This window comes from Scophthalmus maximus, chromosome 2, assembly GCF_022379125.1.
Source record: "Scophthalmus maximus strain ysfricsl-2021 chromosome 2, ASM2237912v1, whole genome shotgun sequence".
Lineage (NCBI taxonomy): Eukaryota > Metazoa > Chordata > Actinopteri > Pleuronectiformes > Scophthalmidae > Scophthalmus > Scophthalmus maximus.
This window is the reverse complement of record NC_061516.1, coordinates 1,502,670-1,523,410: the sequence shown is the minus strand read 5'-3', so window position 1 is coordinate 1,523,410 and position 20,741 is coordinate 1,502,670. Positions and strand designations below refer to the sequence as shown.

General features: G+C 39.3%; 1 protein-coding gene across 5 annotated transcripts in view; it reads right to left on the bottom strand.

Annotated features, from left to right (window-relative positions):
- Positions 1–219: 219 nt before the first annotated feature.
- rap1gds1 (RAP1, GTP-GDP dissociation stimulator 1) overlaps positions 220–20,741 on the bottom strand; it is a 42,696-nt gene continuing 22,174 nt past the window's right edge. For 2 of the 5 annotated variants that reach the window (XM_035625566.2, XM_035625563.2), the window contains 11 exons: positions 18,253–18,399; positions 13,341–13,469; positions 12,516–12,641; positions 11,156–11,335; positions 10,295–10,426; positions 9,756–9,890; positions 7,492–7,617; positions 6,812–6,951; positions 6,151–6,277; positions 5,235–5,363; positions 220–2,379 (listed from right to left, as the gene is read on the bottom strand). In XM_035625566.2, the coding sequence (XP_035481459.1) occupies positions 2,252–2,379; positions 5,235–5,363; positions 6,151–6,277; positions 6,812–6,951; positions 7,492–7,617; positions 9,756–9,890; positions 10,295–10,426; positions 11,156–11,335; positions 12,516–12,641; positions 13,341–13,469; positions 18,253–18,399 (1,499 nt within the window). In that variant the 3' untranslated portion in view covers positions 220–2,251. The remainder of the gene's footprint in view (positions 2,380–5,234; positions 5,364–6,150; positions 6,278–6,811; positions 6,952–7,491; positions 7,618–9,755; positions 9,891–10,294; positions 10,427–11,155; positions 11,336–12,515; positions 12,642–13,340; positions 13,470–18,252; positions 18,400–20,741) is intronic. The other 3 variants (XM_035625564.2, XM_035625567.2, XM_035625568.2) reach the window with 3 other exon arrangements.

Sequence of the window (20,741 nt, the reverse complement as noted above, 5' to 3'; positions counted from 1 at the left end):
CAGTTGGCAAATTGTCCGGTTGTGGCTTGTGGCAAACAGACAAGGGCTGCAGGTTCAGTCCACATTTCATTTGAACACACTGCTGCTGTGTGCAACTGTGAATGGAGTCAGTGGACAACTAAAAAAAACATATTCAGCCCAAAATGACACGAAGATGTGAAATGTTTACTTGGAACAGAAACTTTGTGTAGTAAAAAAGAAAAGAAAAGACATCAGCCATGACCAGCTATCATCTTTTAATTATCTGCTGAGTTACAATCCTCCAAATGTACAACTCATGACATTTACAACAAACATTTAAGTTTATAATTTTTTCGCAGTTACTATGGATACATCTCCACTGGCATGTGACTTCAGAACAGCACAAATCTGATAAATAACCATTCATACTTAAAAAAAAAAAAGTATGGGCCCAGACCAGGAAACACACCTTGGCATGTTAACAGGGTGTCGGTACAGTGTCGGACATGCTGAGATGTGCGTGTTAGCAGAAATCCCTTTGACCAGAAGAGCCAACAGTCACACGAGAGAGACATGTCCTCTTGGGGGATCGGTGGCAGTGGTGGATATGTGGGGGGGATTCCAACAGCATTCAGTTACCTGTTCACATAATATCCAAGATTTTGCTCCATGCTACCATAGAACGCGCTGTTCATTCACAGACACACAAGTACAAACCCCACCCTTAGTGGAATGGTGGCTGCCTCATTTCATCACCCTCTGATTTTCTGACAAAGAAGTTAGAACAACAGGCTAAGTCCAGCATCAAGTTTCACTCCCTGAAGCTCTATCTCCTGAAATCTAAAAAATAAATATATTTCTTAATAGATTATTGTCACAGCGCCACAAACTATAGAACTTTTACCTGTAGAAAATTGGCTTTGCAAAGTGTCTAACTGTGATGTATTGATTGGAGCCAATTTTCTCAACGGCGTATAAAGTGGCAGAAAACTGTCATGATTTAGTCTGGCCCAGGGAGGGCTCTACCATCTTGTGCCAATTTTTATTCATGCATTGTATTGACTTTTAATGTAACAGATATTTCTGTCAGGCTAAATCACATACTTGTTACTTTGTAATTTTTTTGAAAAGTGATTTCAGCTAACAAAGGTCGACCTGACTACAGATGTGTTCTTCACTGTATGTGTTTCACCTTGTTCTTCCCTGATTCTCTTTCAGCTATGGGATGGAAACGTTTGGAGCCTCTGAACTTTCACTGTAGAGTAGTTGGCCCGGGGGGGGGGAGTGTGGAGGAGATATTATAAATGGATTAAAATATCTGAATAAAATCTCTTGAACCAAGTCTCAAAGAACAAGTTGCAAAAACAAGACTGCAGTTGTGAGTAGAGGAGCAGGCTGTACTCTGGGGTATGCAAGCGGTAGAGGTAAAATGAACACTGGCACACCTTCAACAGGACTAAAACATGCAGTTTCTAGTCAGCGTTTAAGCTACATGGGACACAACTGGGCATGTCATGGATGGCTGATTTTTCTTAAAAATAAAATAAAAATCACAACAGTAAGTTTTTTTTGTTCTTTTGTGCACATTTTCACTGATGGGTTTACCGGCGGATGGGATCACAGCTATGGTCGTAAAAGAGTGTCGTCTCTTAATCTATTGCGTCAGGCTGTCTATGGCGCCTCAGCTCATGTGGAGCTACTTGTAGCAGAAGATGCATGCACAAGTAGAGGTGGGGACAAGGGGTAGACTGATGCTTCCATTAAAAAAAATATACCAGTAAGTCAGTGGTGCTGACCTCTAAAAAATATCACTCAGTTGAGCTTTAAACGGTGTCAGACTCTGAAGCCTAAAATGAAAGCCTGCCTTAAAGACCTGCTAACCCACCTTAATAAATCTAATTGTTATGGCTTTTAGAGGAAAAATTTGGTGTCCCCAGAATGAGAGAATGCCTCTGAAACTGTTTTTAAACAACAGTTTCAGAGGCATTCTCTCATTCTTGTCATTTAAAATAAAAATGATATATTATATAAATTTATGATTTGAACAAAAGCAGAAAGTGCTGGCGTTCTAAAACCCACATCAGTCTGGCCCTTGTGGAGGTGGGCGGGGCAGAGGGTCGAGGGTGGAGACATATAGGTATGTCTGGCTGGCAGTAAACGCGACATGGTACCTTGGCACATGACAATGGGGCACAGAGGAGAGCAGTCATGGGGTGTCGTTGGGTAATTACGTGGTCAGGCAGGCATTTAGGTGGGTGTTGTGAGGGTGTGGGGCCTTGGACACAGTCATTTAGCTCTGGGCGGTTAACCGCTGCTCTGTGAGCGATGCCTGGTGTGATACCGTCTTGTTTTCATGAGCCCTCAGCTTGGACACCACGTCGATGAAGGCCAGGCTCTGGACTTCTTTGTGAAGCGGCTCTAAAATGAGCAGAAGAGAAACGAAAATAAGTAAGAAAAAAGGGGATATTCAAATAATTGTACAGTCCAATGACAGTGACATCATAAGGATTCTTTTTTTTGCTTTTTTTGTTCCTCATAAATATGACTACTAATTTCAACCACTATTACTCCTCTTCTTCCCCCCCCGATTGGTATTTAGCTATGGAGTTATTTTACTATCTTTATTCAAGAGCGTGGTCTTTCGGTTTGTGCGCATTACTTAGTGATTTCTCGTTTAGATTTATCATTCTTTCCTTCAAAATCTGCCCTCGCACTCAAATAGCTGCTTGTGCTCAAATTGTTTCTTCTTGCATTCACATTTATTCTGCTTCTGCTCAAACTGTACGCTTGTGCGCGAATATATTGTTGCTCGCACATAGATTATGTTGTTGCTCCCACAGATTTCCTGCTCTCAGCTTCAACTCTTCTCCTCACACTTCTTCTTCTTCGCTCTCGACTTGTCTGCTTACGAATTTCTGCTGTGCGCTTGGATTTTTTGTGTGACAACCCTATCAAAAATCCTCAACCAGTAGGATTCCAGGTGTAGTCTTGACCAATGAAAAGATCGCTGTCAATTTGCGGGTGCGTTCGCTTACTTCTTAGTGCGTCCCGTACGGGCGGTTACCCTGTAACCCGGTTCAGCCACTCCGCCCCCCGGTTAAGAAAGTGACATCGCCAAAAAACATATTAGTGGCAATTTGCACGTCGCATCGGGTCGCATCTCATATCTACTGCGGCGAATATGATTGTATAAGTAAGCACTAATTTTCAGCCATCTACGTAAAAAATGAAGTGAAGAAAATAAAATTCTTGCAAAATCGCATTGAGCTGGATTCGATCTCACTACAGCAATATTTTCGAAACTGGAAATCCTCGATAATCACCGTGAGCCACGACGACTCTACAAGCTGCGGGTGTCCGTCACATACTGATAGATGATGTCATCCTCCGGGGAACAGTTTGATTTGGGTTCACCTGAATCAACTCGTTACTTTCGGCTCCTCTCAGGAAATACACAAACTGATCAAGACTGTTTTCTCGATGGTTCAGTACACACTATGACAAAAATACTTTTGAATTGTAACGATCTAACTCCGACTAGATCCTCCTGTTCCCCGCATCTCATATCCGCAGTAGATATGAGATGCGACCCGATGCGATGTGCCAATTGCCACTAATATGTTTGGGAATGAGTGACTAATCTGCTGACTGAGGCGGATAACATCTGCAGCTGTTACGTACGGGAACCAGTTAAATCGAAAACCAGTTGGGCCATAACACCGGCCATTCGCTCGCCAAAAGTCAAGAAGGCGATGTCACTTTCTTAACCGGGGGCTGGAGTGGCTGAACCGGGTTACAGAGTAACCGCCCGTACGGGACGCACTAAGAAGTAAGCGAAGGCACCCACAAATTGACAGCAATCTTTTCATTGGTCAACACTACACCTGGTATCCAACTGGTTGAGGATTTTTGATAGGGTTGTCAGCAAAAATCCAAGCGCACAGCAGAAATCCGTGAGCAGACAAGTCGAGAGCGCACAGAAGAAGTGCGAGTGCGAGGAGAAGAGTTGAAGCTGAGAGCAGGAAATCTGTGCGATCAACAATATATTTGTTCACAAGCATACAGTTTGAGCAGAAGCAGAGGAAATTTGAATGCAAGAAGAAACAATTTGAGCACAAGGAACTATTTGAGTGATAAATCACTAAGTAATGCACACAAACCGAAAGACCACGCTCTTGAATAAAGATAGTAACATAACTCCATATTAAGCCACCATCAATAACCCTTATTATATCACAATAAACGGCTGACAGTGAGGGAAAATGAACTTTGAGCTACGAGAGGACATTTAACGTGAAACATCTTGCATGCAGAAAATGTAGAGCGGATTTAACCGATGAATCGGACAGCGAAGGTCCCTGTGCACCGGTTGCTAATTGGCAGAATTTATAGTCACGGGGAGGGAGTCAAAAATACCAGACAGCTTTGTGATTGGATGCAAAACAATTAAACGCTGGAGCCATTGTACAAGAAGAGAAAAGATAGAGGTTTAGATCTAAAAAGACTAGGGGCCATTCACTATAGTATCGCAACATCATGTTTTGTGATACTGTATAGATTCTCAATAACACTATTGATTTTTAATTATTACTTCACGTGCAAAGTTTCGTGGCAATCAGTGGTTAATTTTGTGTTGTCTTTAACGCCGACCGTTAAATGGCAGTGTGCAGCCAGAGATGTTGTTGCTAACCTAGCGATAGTTGACCATGGCTGCATCCGAAAACTTTACATCGGCTCCCCCGGCGTACAGAGCTTAAGTGTGAACAAGAGCTAGCCTGGGACCCAGACGGATTCTGGGAGCTCATTTCATTTGCTCTGCCAGAATCAGTCTGGATCCCCTCCAGAGTGATTTCCCTCCAGTACAAAAATTGTGCTCCAATCACAACCTATTATCTGATAATGGGCGGGGTTAATACCACGACGCAGACGGAAGCGACTTTTGTAAACAACCAAGGCTGCCGGAGGCAAGAGATAAATTAACAATTAAACTCAAAGACACAGGATTAAAACCGGGACAATGTATTATTCATTTAATGGGACCTTTAGAAAGAGAAATGTGGCGAGTGTGACATGGCTGTTGTTCTGATGGACCCTGCAGATGTTTCACATTAAAATCTACTTGAGAAGGGGAGGCAAATGCAATCTATTTTTAAATAAATCAAAATACATTTGGTAAAACATTAATACATTTTCTTTGTATATATCTGCTATTTGTTTTTAAAACAACAGAAGCCCAGAGACTTTGGCTTCATAATTAATGGTGAGAGTCATACCTGAGCCCATGACTGCACAGATGAGGATCATGGAGTTGTATTTGATCTCTGGAGCACTCCTCTCATCTGAAAGCAGCTTGTGCAGCACTGACACCAGGTTGGCTCCAACAAAGTCCTTCTCAGCTGCAACTACAACCAAGAAAAAAGTCACCATCACGAATATGACATGTTTTGGTTTTGCATGTGCTGCAGAGTAGACAATCTTGTGTACTTCAGCAACATGATGAAAAATTAAAGTTAAAAATCTTTCTGCTCCGAGGTCAAACTGTATTCTGCCTTAACTCAGTCCAAAAAATAATAAGTAATAATATTCCATTACATTTACATCTTAACTCTTAAAAGCAATGCTTCAATTTTATTGTCAAGAGAATTGGCATCAAACTTTTAAAATGTTGAAACGAAAATGCTGATTTGACGCGTTTCCATCAACTGGTTTGGAGGAAAAAAAACAGACTGCAGGAGCAGAAGAAATTAAACCAGTCGCCTTGGTCATCAATGTTTCATGGTGTCTGGAGATGAAGACGAGGAAAAGCAGCTTCTTATTTTTAAGAAGCATAAACAGCCGATCAGGCATGAGAGTTAGAATATGATTGTTTTTACGTGTGTTCCCATCTCCCAAAAGCACATAAACGCTTTTTTTGAAAAAGGTGTAAAAAAAAACAAAACTGGCCAATTTCGGTAAGGTGGAGACTTTGTACACAAGTCACTGGATCAAACCTCCGAGGAAGCAGATCCGTTGATCCTGTTTCAGGTGGTGAAAATCTCTCAGAAGATCGTCACCATCTTTGGCCTCCATTTTGTTTCACTATGTTAATGACCAAGTATAATTTTTATATGTTTTAATAAAAATCACACATCCAGACTAATTACAAATACAGCTAAACAGCTATTTTGCTTCATCCATCCCTGCTCTTACCCAAATCCAGTGCCGCTATGAGTCCCAAAGCCACCAGTGCTTCATTCTGCATAATCATATGCTCACTGGTTGCCATGGTAACTAAGTGCTTGACTCCCCCTCCCAGGATGACAGTTCTGACAACTTCCTGAAATGCACAAGAAGAGGACAAGTTTATGAAAATATTTCTGTGATAATTATAGAAATACAGATATAAGCTGTGTATCGGCTGAATCTGTAGTTTTCTGTGTTTATCATGTGACTAAAGTTAGCGAGACACTGACAACAAGGTGATTCAATGATTCATCACAGATGGAGTTAACTCATCACTTTATACTTTATGAATGTGACTTTTCTGAACAATACTGCAAAGCACATTAAGACTCAAGCCTGTATTTCTGGTCTACACTATATAAAAAAAGGTTAAAATACATAATTTATAATTGTTTCTAATTCAAGTTTTATTTTATTGCTGTAAACACATATTGTGACCCTCCAGCATCTCATGACTTCTGAAAAAAAATTACTGAAAAAGTTTATTTTTATTCATACAAAAAAGCTTTCAAGAAGAAGTTAAATTATTCTTGAGTGTTTGGTCAGTGCAGCTGAACCTGCAGGAGTCTCTGCTGTGACACGTTCTGTTGCCACAGAGGAAATTAACTTGTGCACTGTGGCGTCTCACCTTAGACTTGCTGTGTCGAATGAGAGCAGACAGGAGCCTATTGGACTCGCCCATCACTCCTGCGTGATCTTTGGCTTCGCACCACTCCACCAGTCTTTCCACCAGCTTCCCATTGGTTCCCAACTGGTCTGCAGCCTCAGCTGAACCAACACACATACATAAAACAGAAGATTACCCTTTTCTGCTCTGGTGTCTGTGGTAATTCAAGTTTGTACCCAAATATAAACAACAACAACTTAGTTGGCTTTTGAAAAAGCTCAGACTGAATTTTGGATTTGAAGCAAAAATTATCTTTTAAACCAGCAGAAGTAGACAGAACCACATTTCTATTTCTCACTGATTATGAAGACGTGTGAATGTGTGCACCTTCTTGAGTTATCATTTTTGTGTGTATTTATGACTCAGAACTGAGGGTCTTACAGTCTGAGAATCTCTCTTGATGATCATACCAAAGCTTAAACAGAGCCGCTGGAACAGAACTTATAATTAGAATATCTTTAACAAGGACTTCGAACTGAATGAGCTGGTCTGTGTGACACGACAACAGGAAGTTGACTGTGCTTTTAGAATTCATAAACTGCTTGCTGTGTGGTCAGTGTCAATATATTGCTAAGCTTTGCTGTGAGGATTTTCAAGGCCTTGGCGCAGAGATAAAAAAAGAGAAAGGATTCAATTCCTACCTTGTGTATCGATGAGCATACGTAATGTTCCCAAAAGTTTAAACTGGACTGGAGGCATCTCTGATTGCAAAAACTTCAGTACCACGTCTGCTACGCCCGCTGACAGCATCTTGGATTTGTTAACCACTGGACAGAGGGAAGTAACAGGGTAGATTCAGACATAAACATTCAACTAGACACATGGTTTACATTGATTATCAAACCATTTAAGTAGAGCAGCAGGAAAATGGGACCCTATCAAAGTCAATTTAAATTAATACAATCTGGTCAGGTCTCAGTTACTAGGAACCAAGTGGATCCTTAGTCTTTTAGATCCTATTCCATCAAGGCTATTTAAGGATGCATTACATTTAATTAATAGTTCCATATTAGATCAGATCAATTTATATATATCAATAGGCTATGTACCAAAGGCCTTTAAAGTGGCAGTAGTTAAACCTCTGCTCAAAAAACCGACTCTAGACCCAGATATCTTAGCTAATTATAGACCCATATCAAACCTCCTCCTTTATCTCTAAAATCCTTGAAAAAACTGTTGCTAACCAGTTATGTGACTATTTACGCAGGAATGCTTGAAGACTTTCAGTCAGGTTTTAGAAAACATCATAGAACAGAAACAGCACTACTGAAGGTTACCAACGACCTTCTCATGGCGTCAGACAGTGGACATGTTTCTATTCTTGTATTACATCTCAGTGCTGCATTTGATACCATCGATCACAAAATTTTGTTACAGAGACTAGAACACATTGGGATTAAAGGAGCAGCACTAGAATGGTTTAATTCCTACTTATCTGATAGATTTCAGTTTGTTAATGTTAACAACAAATCATCCATTCATACAAAAGTGAGACATGGAATACTACAAGGTTCTGTGCTGGGACCGATACTTTTCACTTTAAATATTCTTCCTTTAGGCAATATTATAAGAAAACACCACATCAATTTCCTTCGCTACGCTGATGATACCCAGCTGTATTTATCTATAAAGCCAGATGAAACTAATCAGGTAGACAAACTTCAGGACTGTCTTAAATACATTAAGGCCTGGTTGACTTATAATTTTTAACTTCTAAATTCAGAAGAAAGTGTGGTAATTTTACTCGGCCCTTAACACCTCAGAGAAACATTATCTGATCATATAGTTACCTTGGATGGTATAACCCTGGCCTCCAGCTCTACTGTGAGAAACCTTGGAGTTACCTTTGACCAGGACATGTCCTTTGACTCACACAGAACAATCTCTAGGACAGCCGTTATTCATCTGCGCAATATCAAGAACATTAGAAACATCCCATCTCAAAAGGATGCTGAAAAACTAGTCTATGCATTTGTCACTTCTAGACTGGACTACTGTAATTCGTTACTGCTAGGATGCCCCATAAGTCTGTGAAAAGCCTCCAGCTAATCCAAAATGCCGCAGCTCGAGTTCTGACAGGAACTAGAAAAAGAGATCATATTTCTCGAGTGTTAGCATCTCTGCATTGGCTTCCTGTAAAATTCAGAATAGAATTCAAAATCCTGCTCCTAACCTACAAAGCCCTTAATAATCAAGCTCCATCATATCTTACAGAGCTCATAGTTTCATATTATCCCAATAGATCACTTCGCTCTGTAAATGCAGGACTACTTTTGGTTCCCAGAGTCTGTAAAAGTAGAATGGGAGGCAAAACCTTCAGCCACCAGGCACCTCTCCTATGTAACCAGCTCCCAGTTTGTGTCAGGGAGTCAGACACCCTCTCTACATTTAAAGTTTAACTTCCTCTTTGATAAAGCTTATAGTTAGAGTTGCTCAGGTGTTTAATAAACCATTTATTTATTATGCAAGTCTCTCAAATAATAACAACAACATAATTGTATTTTTTTTGTAATTATAAGTATCAGTCTGGTAGAGATTAAAGCGGCGGTTGTACAACTGTCCCCTCTCTCTCTCTTCTCTCCTACTGTCTCTCCTCTCACTGCCCACCTCTCCTCTCTTCCCCATTTCTCTCCTCACCCCAACCGGTCGAGACAGATGACCGCCCACAACTGAGTCCAGTTCAAATGCTTTGCTCATTGTGGGATTTTCCCTGTAATATTATAATATTGGCCTCACTATCTAAAGTCCATTGAGACAATGTATGTTGTGATATGTCGTTATACAAATAAAATTGAAATTGAATTGAATTGAATCCGTGAAGGGGTGTGTGTGTGTGTGTGTGTGTGTGTGTGTGTGTGTGTGTGTGTGTGTGCTCCTGTTTGTGCGTCCTAATGCAGCAGCCCACCAGGTATGGCCAGGTTCCGCAGGGCGCTGAGAGCGGCGTGTTGGACAGTGACGTTGCCTTCCTCTACGTGGCGATCCAACAGCTCCAGAAGCTTCTGCACGATACCAGTGTCCACCATGTGGATGCAGTTCCCGTCTATACAAAATGCAAGGGGAGAAATCAGAGACTGCACCTCACAGGGAAGTCTGACCAGTGCTGGAGACTCCAGCAGGGTCATTCAATTGGTTGGACTGATGGACGATGGCTGACGGGTGTCACCCCAGCATAGTTGAACATTTGGTCTGGAGAATAGCATCCCCGACACTGAGATGACGCTAAGATGCAAAGATGTCTCACTCTGTTGGAACTGCAGAGATACTCAGCTCACTGGTGGTTGTACAATGGCGTTAAGAGTTCTTCTCTCACAAATAACACACACGCAGACAACAGCCACACGCAGACAACAGCCAAGTTTCATTTAGGTCTGTCATCAAGTTAGTTAGAGCTGACAGGATGAACCAGCAGCAGCATATTTGTTATGTTAACCAGTGACAGCTTACCGTTGCGAGCAAAGTTGGCGATGGCCAGAGCCCCCGCCAGCTGCAGCTGATGGTTGTGCGATGGTATCCAGGACAGGACCCTCTGGAAGACACTGCCCTTTCCTCCCTCAAACAGCTTCTGCATGGACTCATCTACATGGCAGAGTGAACACGGGCATGTAGCTGCATCAGTAGCAGCCTCAGTGTGGTCACTCTGTTATGAAGCGACTCAATCTTATATTTTTTAAATGCTGCCTCCAATTTTTTTAAATTATTTTTGGTCATTGTTGAGACTGAGGTGTGTCATCGTCAGATTAAAATCTCTTTGATTAAACGATGGGCAATAATCTTTCACATGCAATCATGCACACAACAGAAATAATTTAGATGAAATTGAGTATTATTCTCTGACTGCAGGTTTTTCCAAGCACTAGTGGAACAAGTTGACTAATTAGAGCTTGGTTGCTAATAAGTGTACTGTACAATAATCAGGAGTATGTGAACTGATGGGTTTGATTAGACTATTAGCAGAGAGGCCAGTATGCATATTTATAACACATTTTCTGATGTGTTATAAATATGTATAAATTATGAATGAATTATGAATTCTCCACATCAGTGCTGGACATTTATTGTAATGTTATTTATAGTTAGATATGGGAGTAGGTAAAATTTAGCATCCACTAATGAAGTGAAGTGTGATTGTGTCTCCTTAGATCTTGTACAGTTTGCTGCAGGGTCTGAGGTGCGACATTAATGAGCGAAGTATGAATCTTTAATTACTGTTACACAAGATTCCTCATATGGATTCTTGTCCTCTGGAGCTGGATGAATCCCAGTTCTATGTACCTGGACATGAATGTTACTGTTAAGAAACTCAACATTGGCCCGGTGCATCAGTCAAACCCTGGTGTTCACCTCCCAGCAGCAGGAGAACCATGAGGTCGGAGGCGGTCTTGAGTTGGGCGATGTCCTCCTCCCTCTCTCCGTCTACTGTCTGAGCCACCACCTCCAGCAGAGACTCCACCAAGCCGGCCTCCACCAGCTGCAGCTTTATCACATCTGGAAGGAGATGAAGGGAGAGACGTTCAGAGAAGGCTACAGTGAACATTTAGGTCTGAAACACTTGCATCATATGACAACACCAAAACACATGGGACTCGTCCCCGGGCCAGCACACCAACAGACTGCACAGCATATGAAGTATGATTAGTTACACAATTAAGCTTTATTTATTCAGAAAATGTCATAGTTTTTGAGTCTGGTTCTGCTAGAGATTTCTAACTTAAAACTGAGTTTAAAAAGGGAGTTTTTTCCCCTCCACAGTCGCCAAGTGCTTGCTCATTTTGCCTGCATAATATGTATTTTGCTCACAATTGTTAAAAACAATTGAAAAATAAATAATTATCAATGTTGTCTGTTTATGCTATGCATTTATATAAAATATAATGTGTGTAAATATTTGCTGCTGTTCTCAGATTTTATCTCTCAAATAATCAATATCTGTATCTACCTGTTGGGTTTTGTAGGAAAATCTACCTCACCACATTTTAGGTATCTATTGTATTCTATTGTATTGTATGGGCAGAAATACTGAATTTGACTAATTTATATTTAAATTTCAAGTCCTCGACGATATTTCTACTTTTTATCATGTATGTATGTTACAGTTCTCATCCTGTGCAGAGAACTGATGGTAAATACAGACGTTGAAATGATTATTCAGTTACATTCTAATCCCTGCTGACTGTTGCACTGTAAAATGATCCCTGTCTCACCATTAAAGCTTTGACTTCTTCAAAAGATAAGAGTTCAATAGTGTTGTACGTAGAGAGAGACAGTGAGGGAGAACCCCAGTGTTCCTGAAATGGTGATAAAAGCCAGTAAAAGAAAGAGAGAGAGAGAGAGAGAGAGAGAGAGAGAAGGGAAAAAGAACAGTTGGGCACATGCAGGAGCAGTCTGACATGACTCTGCAGTTAGCATCTAGCCTGGAAAACATGACGCGCACTGAGCAAATAAATTACTACTCAGTAGAAGGACATCATTTTCATCTAACGGCATGAATGTGTTCAATGCGTGGAATATTCATGGTTTATGGTGTCATCAAAGCCTTTAATGAATTAATTTTGAAAAAACTGATGCAAACCGATTATTGGTGAAACTTTCGTCACAAATTCAACTCTATCACTCACCGCACCCACCCCCCCCCCCCCCCCCCCCCCCAAAAAAAAAAATTCATTACCGTTTTCCGCAAGTGGAGCCAGGACCTCAAAAATCATTTCCTTCTTCTCGTGCTCTGTCTGCTTCTGGAAAAGACACACCAGCTCCTCAGCAATATTGGTGGTGGCAAACTGCTCTTTGCTGGACTCTGAAAACACAGGATTATCACAGGCATGTCAGAACAGTGAAACTATGCTCTATAGGTCCAAATGAAAAAACAATTAACACAATTAGTCATTAACATAATACAAATGCACACATGCATGCTACAGTTTCATACTGAACCCAAAATATTTTTACTCTTCGGATATTCGTGGCAACAATATCAACACTGACGTTCGATCTATATCTTTTTTTTTACTATTTTGAATGAGTAACACAAATGTATGTACAGCATATTTACATCACATATCATATTTTCGTCACTCAAGACACTAATACCAGATGTGAACTGACGTACTTTAGCTGTCCAATTTGCTGTTGCAGTTCAATGTTGTGGCTCGTGTTGTCTCAGGCAGCTGTCTGGCTGTTAAATTGGGTTTATACTTGCCCAAGGTATTAATGGCAGCTCCACTGTTATAATTTAACAGTCATGATTGCGTTTTGATAATGACAACTTTGAGTTTATTCGATTGTCGTAATATGTTCCCTGCAGCATTTTGACTGCAATATGGATCAACTGTGGTGTCTAAATAAAAAATATATACTATTCTTCAATGATCCTACACAATAGAAATTTGTGGCATGGCAAAAAACAACAATGGCAAAGCAAAATTATAATACTAGACGCACAAACTTACTTATCACCTCAGTAAGATTATTCGCTTGGATAAACAGATATACTTACCGAGTTCGGCCAAATTCCCAAAGGCAATTAGACACATCTCTGTGAGGGCTGTATTGTGGGAATGGAGGCCTAGCAGCTTTACCAGAGTGGGAATCACACCCATATTGATGAGCTGGGCTTGTAAAGAATCTGCAGCATAAAAAAAAGACAAAGACAAGCAGTGCATCCGTTGTTCTAAAGGTAATCTAGACCTGAGAAGATCAAGAGAGAAGCTCAGACTGTGTCTGAATATTCAAATTATTTGAATGAATCAAGTTATGAGAAATTTAACCCCCTCCAAAAAAAGATAAAAAATTGTATGCTTCAGTTGACAATATGAGTAGAAATGTTCAAATGTTGTGTGCAACACAACAAACGTGCTCAGGTCAATACACTCAGCCTGGCTTAATCTGGTACAACCAGTAGTTAACACTAATTAAGATTGAACATTATAACCACAGTACATAGGCTAACTTTACTGTGGATTCACACAGTAATCGTCAAATATCACAGTATACATGTGTTATTATCATCAGCATATTTGGACACTGAGTTTAGTGTATTAAGAGCCACAGGTTTACAAAACCCAAAAGGAAATGTGTGGATTCATTTAATGGCAAGAAGTGGTTGAGCTATTAGAAGCACTTGAAGAGCAAAAAGAAAGCATTTATCTTCATTCTATTATTTAAACATCAGAGTACATGAAATGGTGGTGGAGGGAGACAAGAGTGGGTTGATAAGCAGATCTGAGGATAACAGGAAAGGTCATAATAACAATATATTTAAAAAAAAAAAAAATTCAGATGTTTCTTGCATCAGTCAGAATTTAGAGTATCAACACCACATGCACTATAACTCCACGGAAGAGGAAATCAATCAATTGTATTTAAGCTAAAAAATACATATATATATATTATCACTAAACACAAAGTAGGTGCAACATCTGCTGTTGAAACAGCAGTAAAATATTAAATTACTTCAGCCTCCACAGCTTTTTACAGATCAGAAAGAATTAGAAATCTGACACTGTAAGAAGAAACTCTTCTTCTAGTGCCGATGGAACTTTGAAGCTTTCAGTTGGAGAAAGAAGTTAAAGACTGAAAAAATAAACATTGTGAGGGGACTACATCAACTCTAGGACTTATTTTTGCACTCTTTGTTTAATTATAATCCCAGTGTTGTACTTTGCATTTTACAAAATATTAGAAATGTTCGTAATTTTTTTATTAATAGAATGTTAATTAAATTGGTTTAAAAGACAAACTTGAATGGAAACAGAGGGCAATAAGCATCAGCATTGTAAGAAATGCTAATAAAACAAATTGTATTAGTGTGAGACAGAAGCCACTTATCAGCTCAACCTAAGTCTCATCTAACGTATTTACATTACTTGCACTAATGTAAAACGATTAATCTGTCTGATGTTCACAGAGTTCAGAGCACCTACAAATACTTTATACATAATAATAAAATAATATACTATTAAGTGCATTAATAGTGTAATTTAGATTAAAACATAAAATAACTCATGGATTATTACAGAAGTGGAAATCCATGGTGTTTGACTCGCACAATATCTTGTTGGTACCAATACCCACGTCAGAGTGCATTATCACACTTACTGTGTGTACCACGGTTATTTGCCAGTGATGAAAATACAGTATATTGTCAAACTTGAAACTAATATTATTTTATTACTCCAACAAGTAAGAGTAACAGAAAAATAACTTCCCAAGCAATGCGTATTAATGCTACTTATGAGTATTCACAGAGACCAAGAATAATACACTTTTGAAAGACACATAAAAACATATATGATTATGAATATTAATTTAACATTGCCCAATATATTTCTCAAGTAATCTTTCTTCTCTGGTTTATTATTAATCTATGATACAAGTTTCTAACATTATGTGACTAACTGAATATTATTCAGTAAATATTTGAGTGCCATGTTTGTCACAGGAATATTATCTTAAAGAGATCCATACCCTTTCCTTGTGAGTTTGCTTTAAACTGATGTAGTTGTTTCAGTGTTATTAAGTGGGGGTTTTCTCAGCATTAGCTCAAAATAAAGAGTCAGCGAGGTTCTGAAAGCTGCAGAAAGCTTCGAAAACATATCCATTTTGTTAGTGCACTTTAGTGTCAACCCTCCCTTCACCCAGCCAAACAGATGCATCATCCTGTGCCAAAAGACACCTTGGCAACAGCTCTGAGTCTGTCACATCACATACATGCTGCTCTCAACAAGCCTCGTTATCACAAAGGCACAAACTGCAGGACAGTGAAGAAAAACATGTATACAGGGATACCTTAACTTTTCTCACCATTTTAAATTGGCCAAATCAGTTAAGTGAATTGACAGTGATGACATTAGATAATGACGACAGAGACATACTGTATATAACAGAAAGCTTTAGCAGCAGGATAAATTACATTCTTTTATGCATGATAACATTAAATCTGGGTGAAGAAAAATCCCTTCAGTCTTATTTAAAAAATGTATCTTATGTTGAAAATCTGTAAAAAGCTTAAAAAAGTCAGACTCTCTTTTTATGTATCCCTTAATTGTTAAATAAATGCATTTCTAAAGTGACAAGTGTTTGAAGTTAATAGCTGAAGTCAGGATGTGATTAGCCTAGCTTAGCATAAAGACTGGAAGCCAGGGGAAACTGCTAGCCTCACCAACATTCCCGTAGGTCACCGATTAAAGGGGCAGAAAGCAATTTTGGAGATAACTTGTCTATCTCTTTGTTGTTGTTGTGATTTTCCTGCTCCGGCCGGGCCACTACCTGGGTATGGGAGGCCGACGCGCAAACCACTAGGCCAAAACCGCGGCGTTGCAAGACAAGGTTTTGCTAGCAGGTCTCTTAAGGCATCGACGAGTGATGTTTACAAACTGCACTCACAGTGTTGTTGGTGGAGCCTGCACCATTTGTTTTGTTTTTCGATTTACGGAGCCTGGGCTGAGCCGAAAACCCAGATTGTTTTCTGAACACAGAACCAACAGCTAGCAGACCATGGGAAAATATTTGCAGATTTTTACAAAATGTGTTTTGCTTTAGAATCGCTTACTGCCCTTTTAACACTTTGTATTTTATGTTTAATCCAAACCCAAACAGAGAATTAACAAGACTATGGCTAAGTCCACATTAGCATATATCAGTTTTTAAAAAGCATCACTGTTGCCATGTTTATGCTAGGGGTGCAACGTTTACTCAAGTAATTCGAATAATTACTAAAACTATTGATACAAAATTATTTGCTTCGGGGCTTTGTTTAATCTATGTAATTTACGTTGTACCGCTCACTGTTTCCGCAGGGATGATTATTACTGTCGCACAAAGGGTTTTCGGCTGTGGACACATGCTGTGAAGATTTACGAGCTGGTGCGGATTACAAAATGGACAAAGAGAGCGTAAACAGTGAAACAGGCGGAAGAAAACTACAGAAAGTGTCCAAAGTTTGACATCATTTTAAAATGATAAAAAACAAAACTCGGTTGGCAGTGCGTGGAGTGTGTGTGGTGTGGTGTGTGTACGTGCGTGGAGCAAGAGAGAGAAAAGGAGCGGAGCAGCTAGAATGCCAGTGTGCATGCTAGCAGCAGATGTGAAGTAAATGTTACAGCTGATGTCCAATAATAAATGCAGAAATGCCTCGGTTCCACACTAAAGTCTCTGTGTGTCTGTTCACCACGCCGTTGGAGGGAAAATAAGGGGTTGGTCCTGGAGCAAAAACTTCGGTCCTGGAGCAGAAAGCTTCGGCCCTGAAGCTCCCTTACTATGGTCTGGACGACGGGCAGGATAAAACATCAACGCTCCTCTCAATAAAGCAAAAGTATTTCTTATCCAATTACTTGATTAATCGATGGAATAATTGGTAGAATACTCGATTACTAAAATAATCAATAGCTGCAGCCCTAGTTTACGTCTGATGTCCACACTACAAGTTCATTAGAATGGAAGTATTTGTGATCTGGAGCTAAAACGCTCATCTGGTCAAAGATTTTTTTAATTAAAAAAACCTAATAGCTAATAGCTATGTAAGGTAGCACTTGCTAAATGCTTAACGCAGTATTCAGCATCTTTATAACTAAACCATGTTGATTTTTAGCAGATGTTCAAAAAAATTGTACAGCATGTTATCCGGCTATTAATTTGCTAAATTGCACTTAATACACAGTAAGACTGGAGCTGGTGGAAAATGTTTTGCACATGCTTTGGCCATAATTACTTGCAGCTCATACAGAGAGGTTATGAATGTGTATGAACAGCAACACATCTAATTGTGAATTATTTATATAAATATATATATATATATATAATTTAAAATCAGAGCTTAATGGTGGCTTTATAGGATAAGCCAATGTATCACAAAGTTCATCAGACACATCACCTGGAAACCATGAATGGCTGTGTTATGTGTAATTGTATGGCAATTATCTTTTCAGATATTTAACTGGATAACAACTTTGAGCTGCTATTATCACTGGAGAAAAAGGTCAGGGGATTACCAAAGTAATTAGAATTCATCACCTGGGGACCCTGACTGTTAAAAAAAGAAAAAGATAATCTAACCAAAAGCTGTCAAGATATTTCAGTCTGGACTAACTAACTGGAGCAAACGAAAGACCCAACACTGACATCTCTAAACCATGCTGCTGCAATGGCTAAAAAGCATGGAGAGGAACCAGCTAAAGAAAACTACTACAATATAAGGTGGCTCTTCGCAGATATTAACAACTGCAGATTACTTCTGAGGTGAAAAAGCAACAGAGAGCATGGTAGAAAGATCAAGAGAAAGGTCAGTCCAAACCAGAAAGCATAGAATCCTCTGGTTCAGTTCAAGCATACTGTCTGTGTGCAAGAAAGAGAACATTCGCTGATTAGTTAAGATGAGTTAACAGTTGTTCTTGGGGGAAGATGGTCATTACCATTATCATTGCTATAGTTCATCAGCATGCCACAAAAGACAGTCAAGAGCTTCTCATTTTCCGGCTCAGTATTTTGGTAGAGGGATTTAATGTGTTCAGCTACTATCTGAGCCCCTCCTGCCAGGTCAACTGCTCTCCTGCCCTCATCTGCAAAACAAAGAGGCCAGGACACAAATCAACCACAAAGCAAAGGAAAAAAAAGAAGAAAAATAACCACAACTTGAAAATACATATGAAAGTAAGGCTTGTAAGCAGTACAAAACAAAGAAATTGGTGCAAACTAAGGCTGTAAAATGGTCACAAGGCAGAGTAAAATAAGTTTTAAGGAAAGAATTATGGCCACAGCTATGACAATAAGTAAAATTGTGTGGTGAATAAGACCCATGAGGCTTACTGTTCATCTGATGAAGGCTTTTATTATTAGAATCTTGACAAGAAACTGGAATCGGATTTCTTCAATGACACATTTAACATTGGTTGCCATAATTCTTCCCTTTTCTAACAAAATGTCTTTCCAGAGTATGCAAAGGAATAAAGCTAAAGCTCTCCCTGCACATTTAATAGTTATTTTGGTAGAGCCAAGAATTAAAACTCAAACAATCAACAACAGCAAAATCAAAGGAACTGCTAAAATAAGAACATCAGAAAAGAAGCTTGAACAAATCGACCATTAACATCGGAATCGTGGAAGCATTTATTCTGTGTCAGTTTCCAGATGGTATTGCTTTGAAGGTCGGGACACTTTACCTTTGATATTAGTACAAGTGCCTTCATCACTGTTGTTCTTTAATTTCTTTGTCTAAATGCACAGTAGTAACAACCGTCTCTCTGGGAGGGCTTTGTCTGGTAGAATAGCTGCCAACCGAAGCGCAACATGAGTCAGTCCTCTCACTATCAGTGTGGCTGATACTTGCAATCCCTCATGGCAGCATGCCACGCCTGAACTCAACGAGGAGATGTCTTGTGCATTATATTCTGTTCAGCTCATGTGCAGCTGCTGTTGTTGCTGCTGATTTGACGCTTTGCTCGAGGGAAAGGTATTGGTAGGATTTCGAGCAAGAGCCTCAGGCTACATCCATATTTGAATATTAAAACAGTGTTTTAAAACAAAAATGAATTCCCGTTTTAGCTCTTTATCATTTTCAATCCTCATCTACACTAACACACCAGAAAACATATATCACGTGACCATTCAGTGAAAGGCTGATAACTGATAGTCTAAGTATGTAAGACATGTAAGGTAAAGTGAACAAAACAATAAAATGTTTGCCTGGAAAAGCCAATTCAATTCATAAGGAGAGTTAAGATAACTACAGTATCTCCTTTTCATGATGTGAAGGTTTCTGTGTTGCATTCGAATCTAGGGACACCGGCCTGCATTTACAATTTCAGAGAACCTGCATTGCGTCAAAAGTAAGCAGGCATATTTGCCGTTATTGGGGGGGGGGGGGGGGGGGGGGGGATGGCCTGGTGGCTTGCCAATATTGTAAGGAATACCCTCCATACACTGGCAAAAGCTTATTACCACAACTCAGTTGGTTACAATTGCTGTATAGCACATAATGCCCATAAGTATCTCTAATAGAACCTGACCAACAAATTTTCCAAGCCTATATTATTGGATGAATTTAGCTAATCATAGGTAGATCTGCATATATATCAGCTGATAAACAAAAAGAAAATAATAAGACAACCTAAATATCATCATACAGATCATTTACCATGTCAACATCACCTCTTCTGCACTGACAAGTTCATCTTTAACTGTAAAATGTCCTGCTGTGAAAAATATCTTTGTAACAGATATTTAATTACACAAATAAAAATTTATGTCATCACCAACACAAAACACTGACAAGAAAGACTAACGTCATTAAACACGTGACTATATCAAATGAAATATTGTGGACAAAATGCATCTTTGAAGAACAGTCAAAATATTTCAAGATTATAGATATACCATGTCCTGTATGTGATGTTAGCCCCATATTAAGACTACTCCCACCAACAGCACACAGTGAGCACAGCATGGAGAACAGTGATGACTTGCAGTAAAAGTAATTATTTAATAATAATTTCATTTTTAATTTTTTTTTTAAATCAGATAACCACAAAATAAAAGCGTATGGGAAATACAGCAAGTTTTGCTTGAATGAAAAAATAAATTACATTGTGGATCGACTAGACTTGACTGAAATATAGGTATATGATGTTTTTTTGAAAAAGGTAATTTGTCAAAACATCTCACTGAGTAAAACTGACTAAAAATAATGCCTTTCTTCGACTAAGATCAGACTTAAATGCCCAGACCTTTTATTGGACTAAAAGAAAAACAGGATGAGGTTGAGTGAGTATGATTTTTAAAGAATATCTGACAAAATTTATACGAAATGAAAGTGATATGAGAAGATTGCCTTTATTTTTTTTACTGGAGCAAAAAAGGCAATGTCTTATTAATAACAGATCACGTGTGTTTCTGGAAGGTAGCG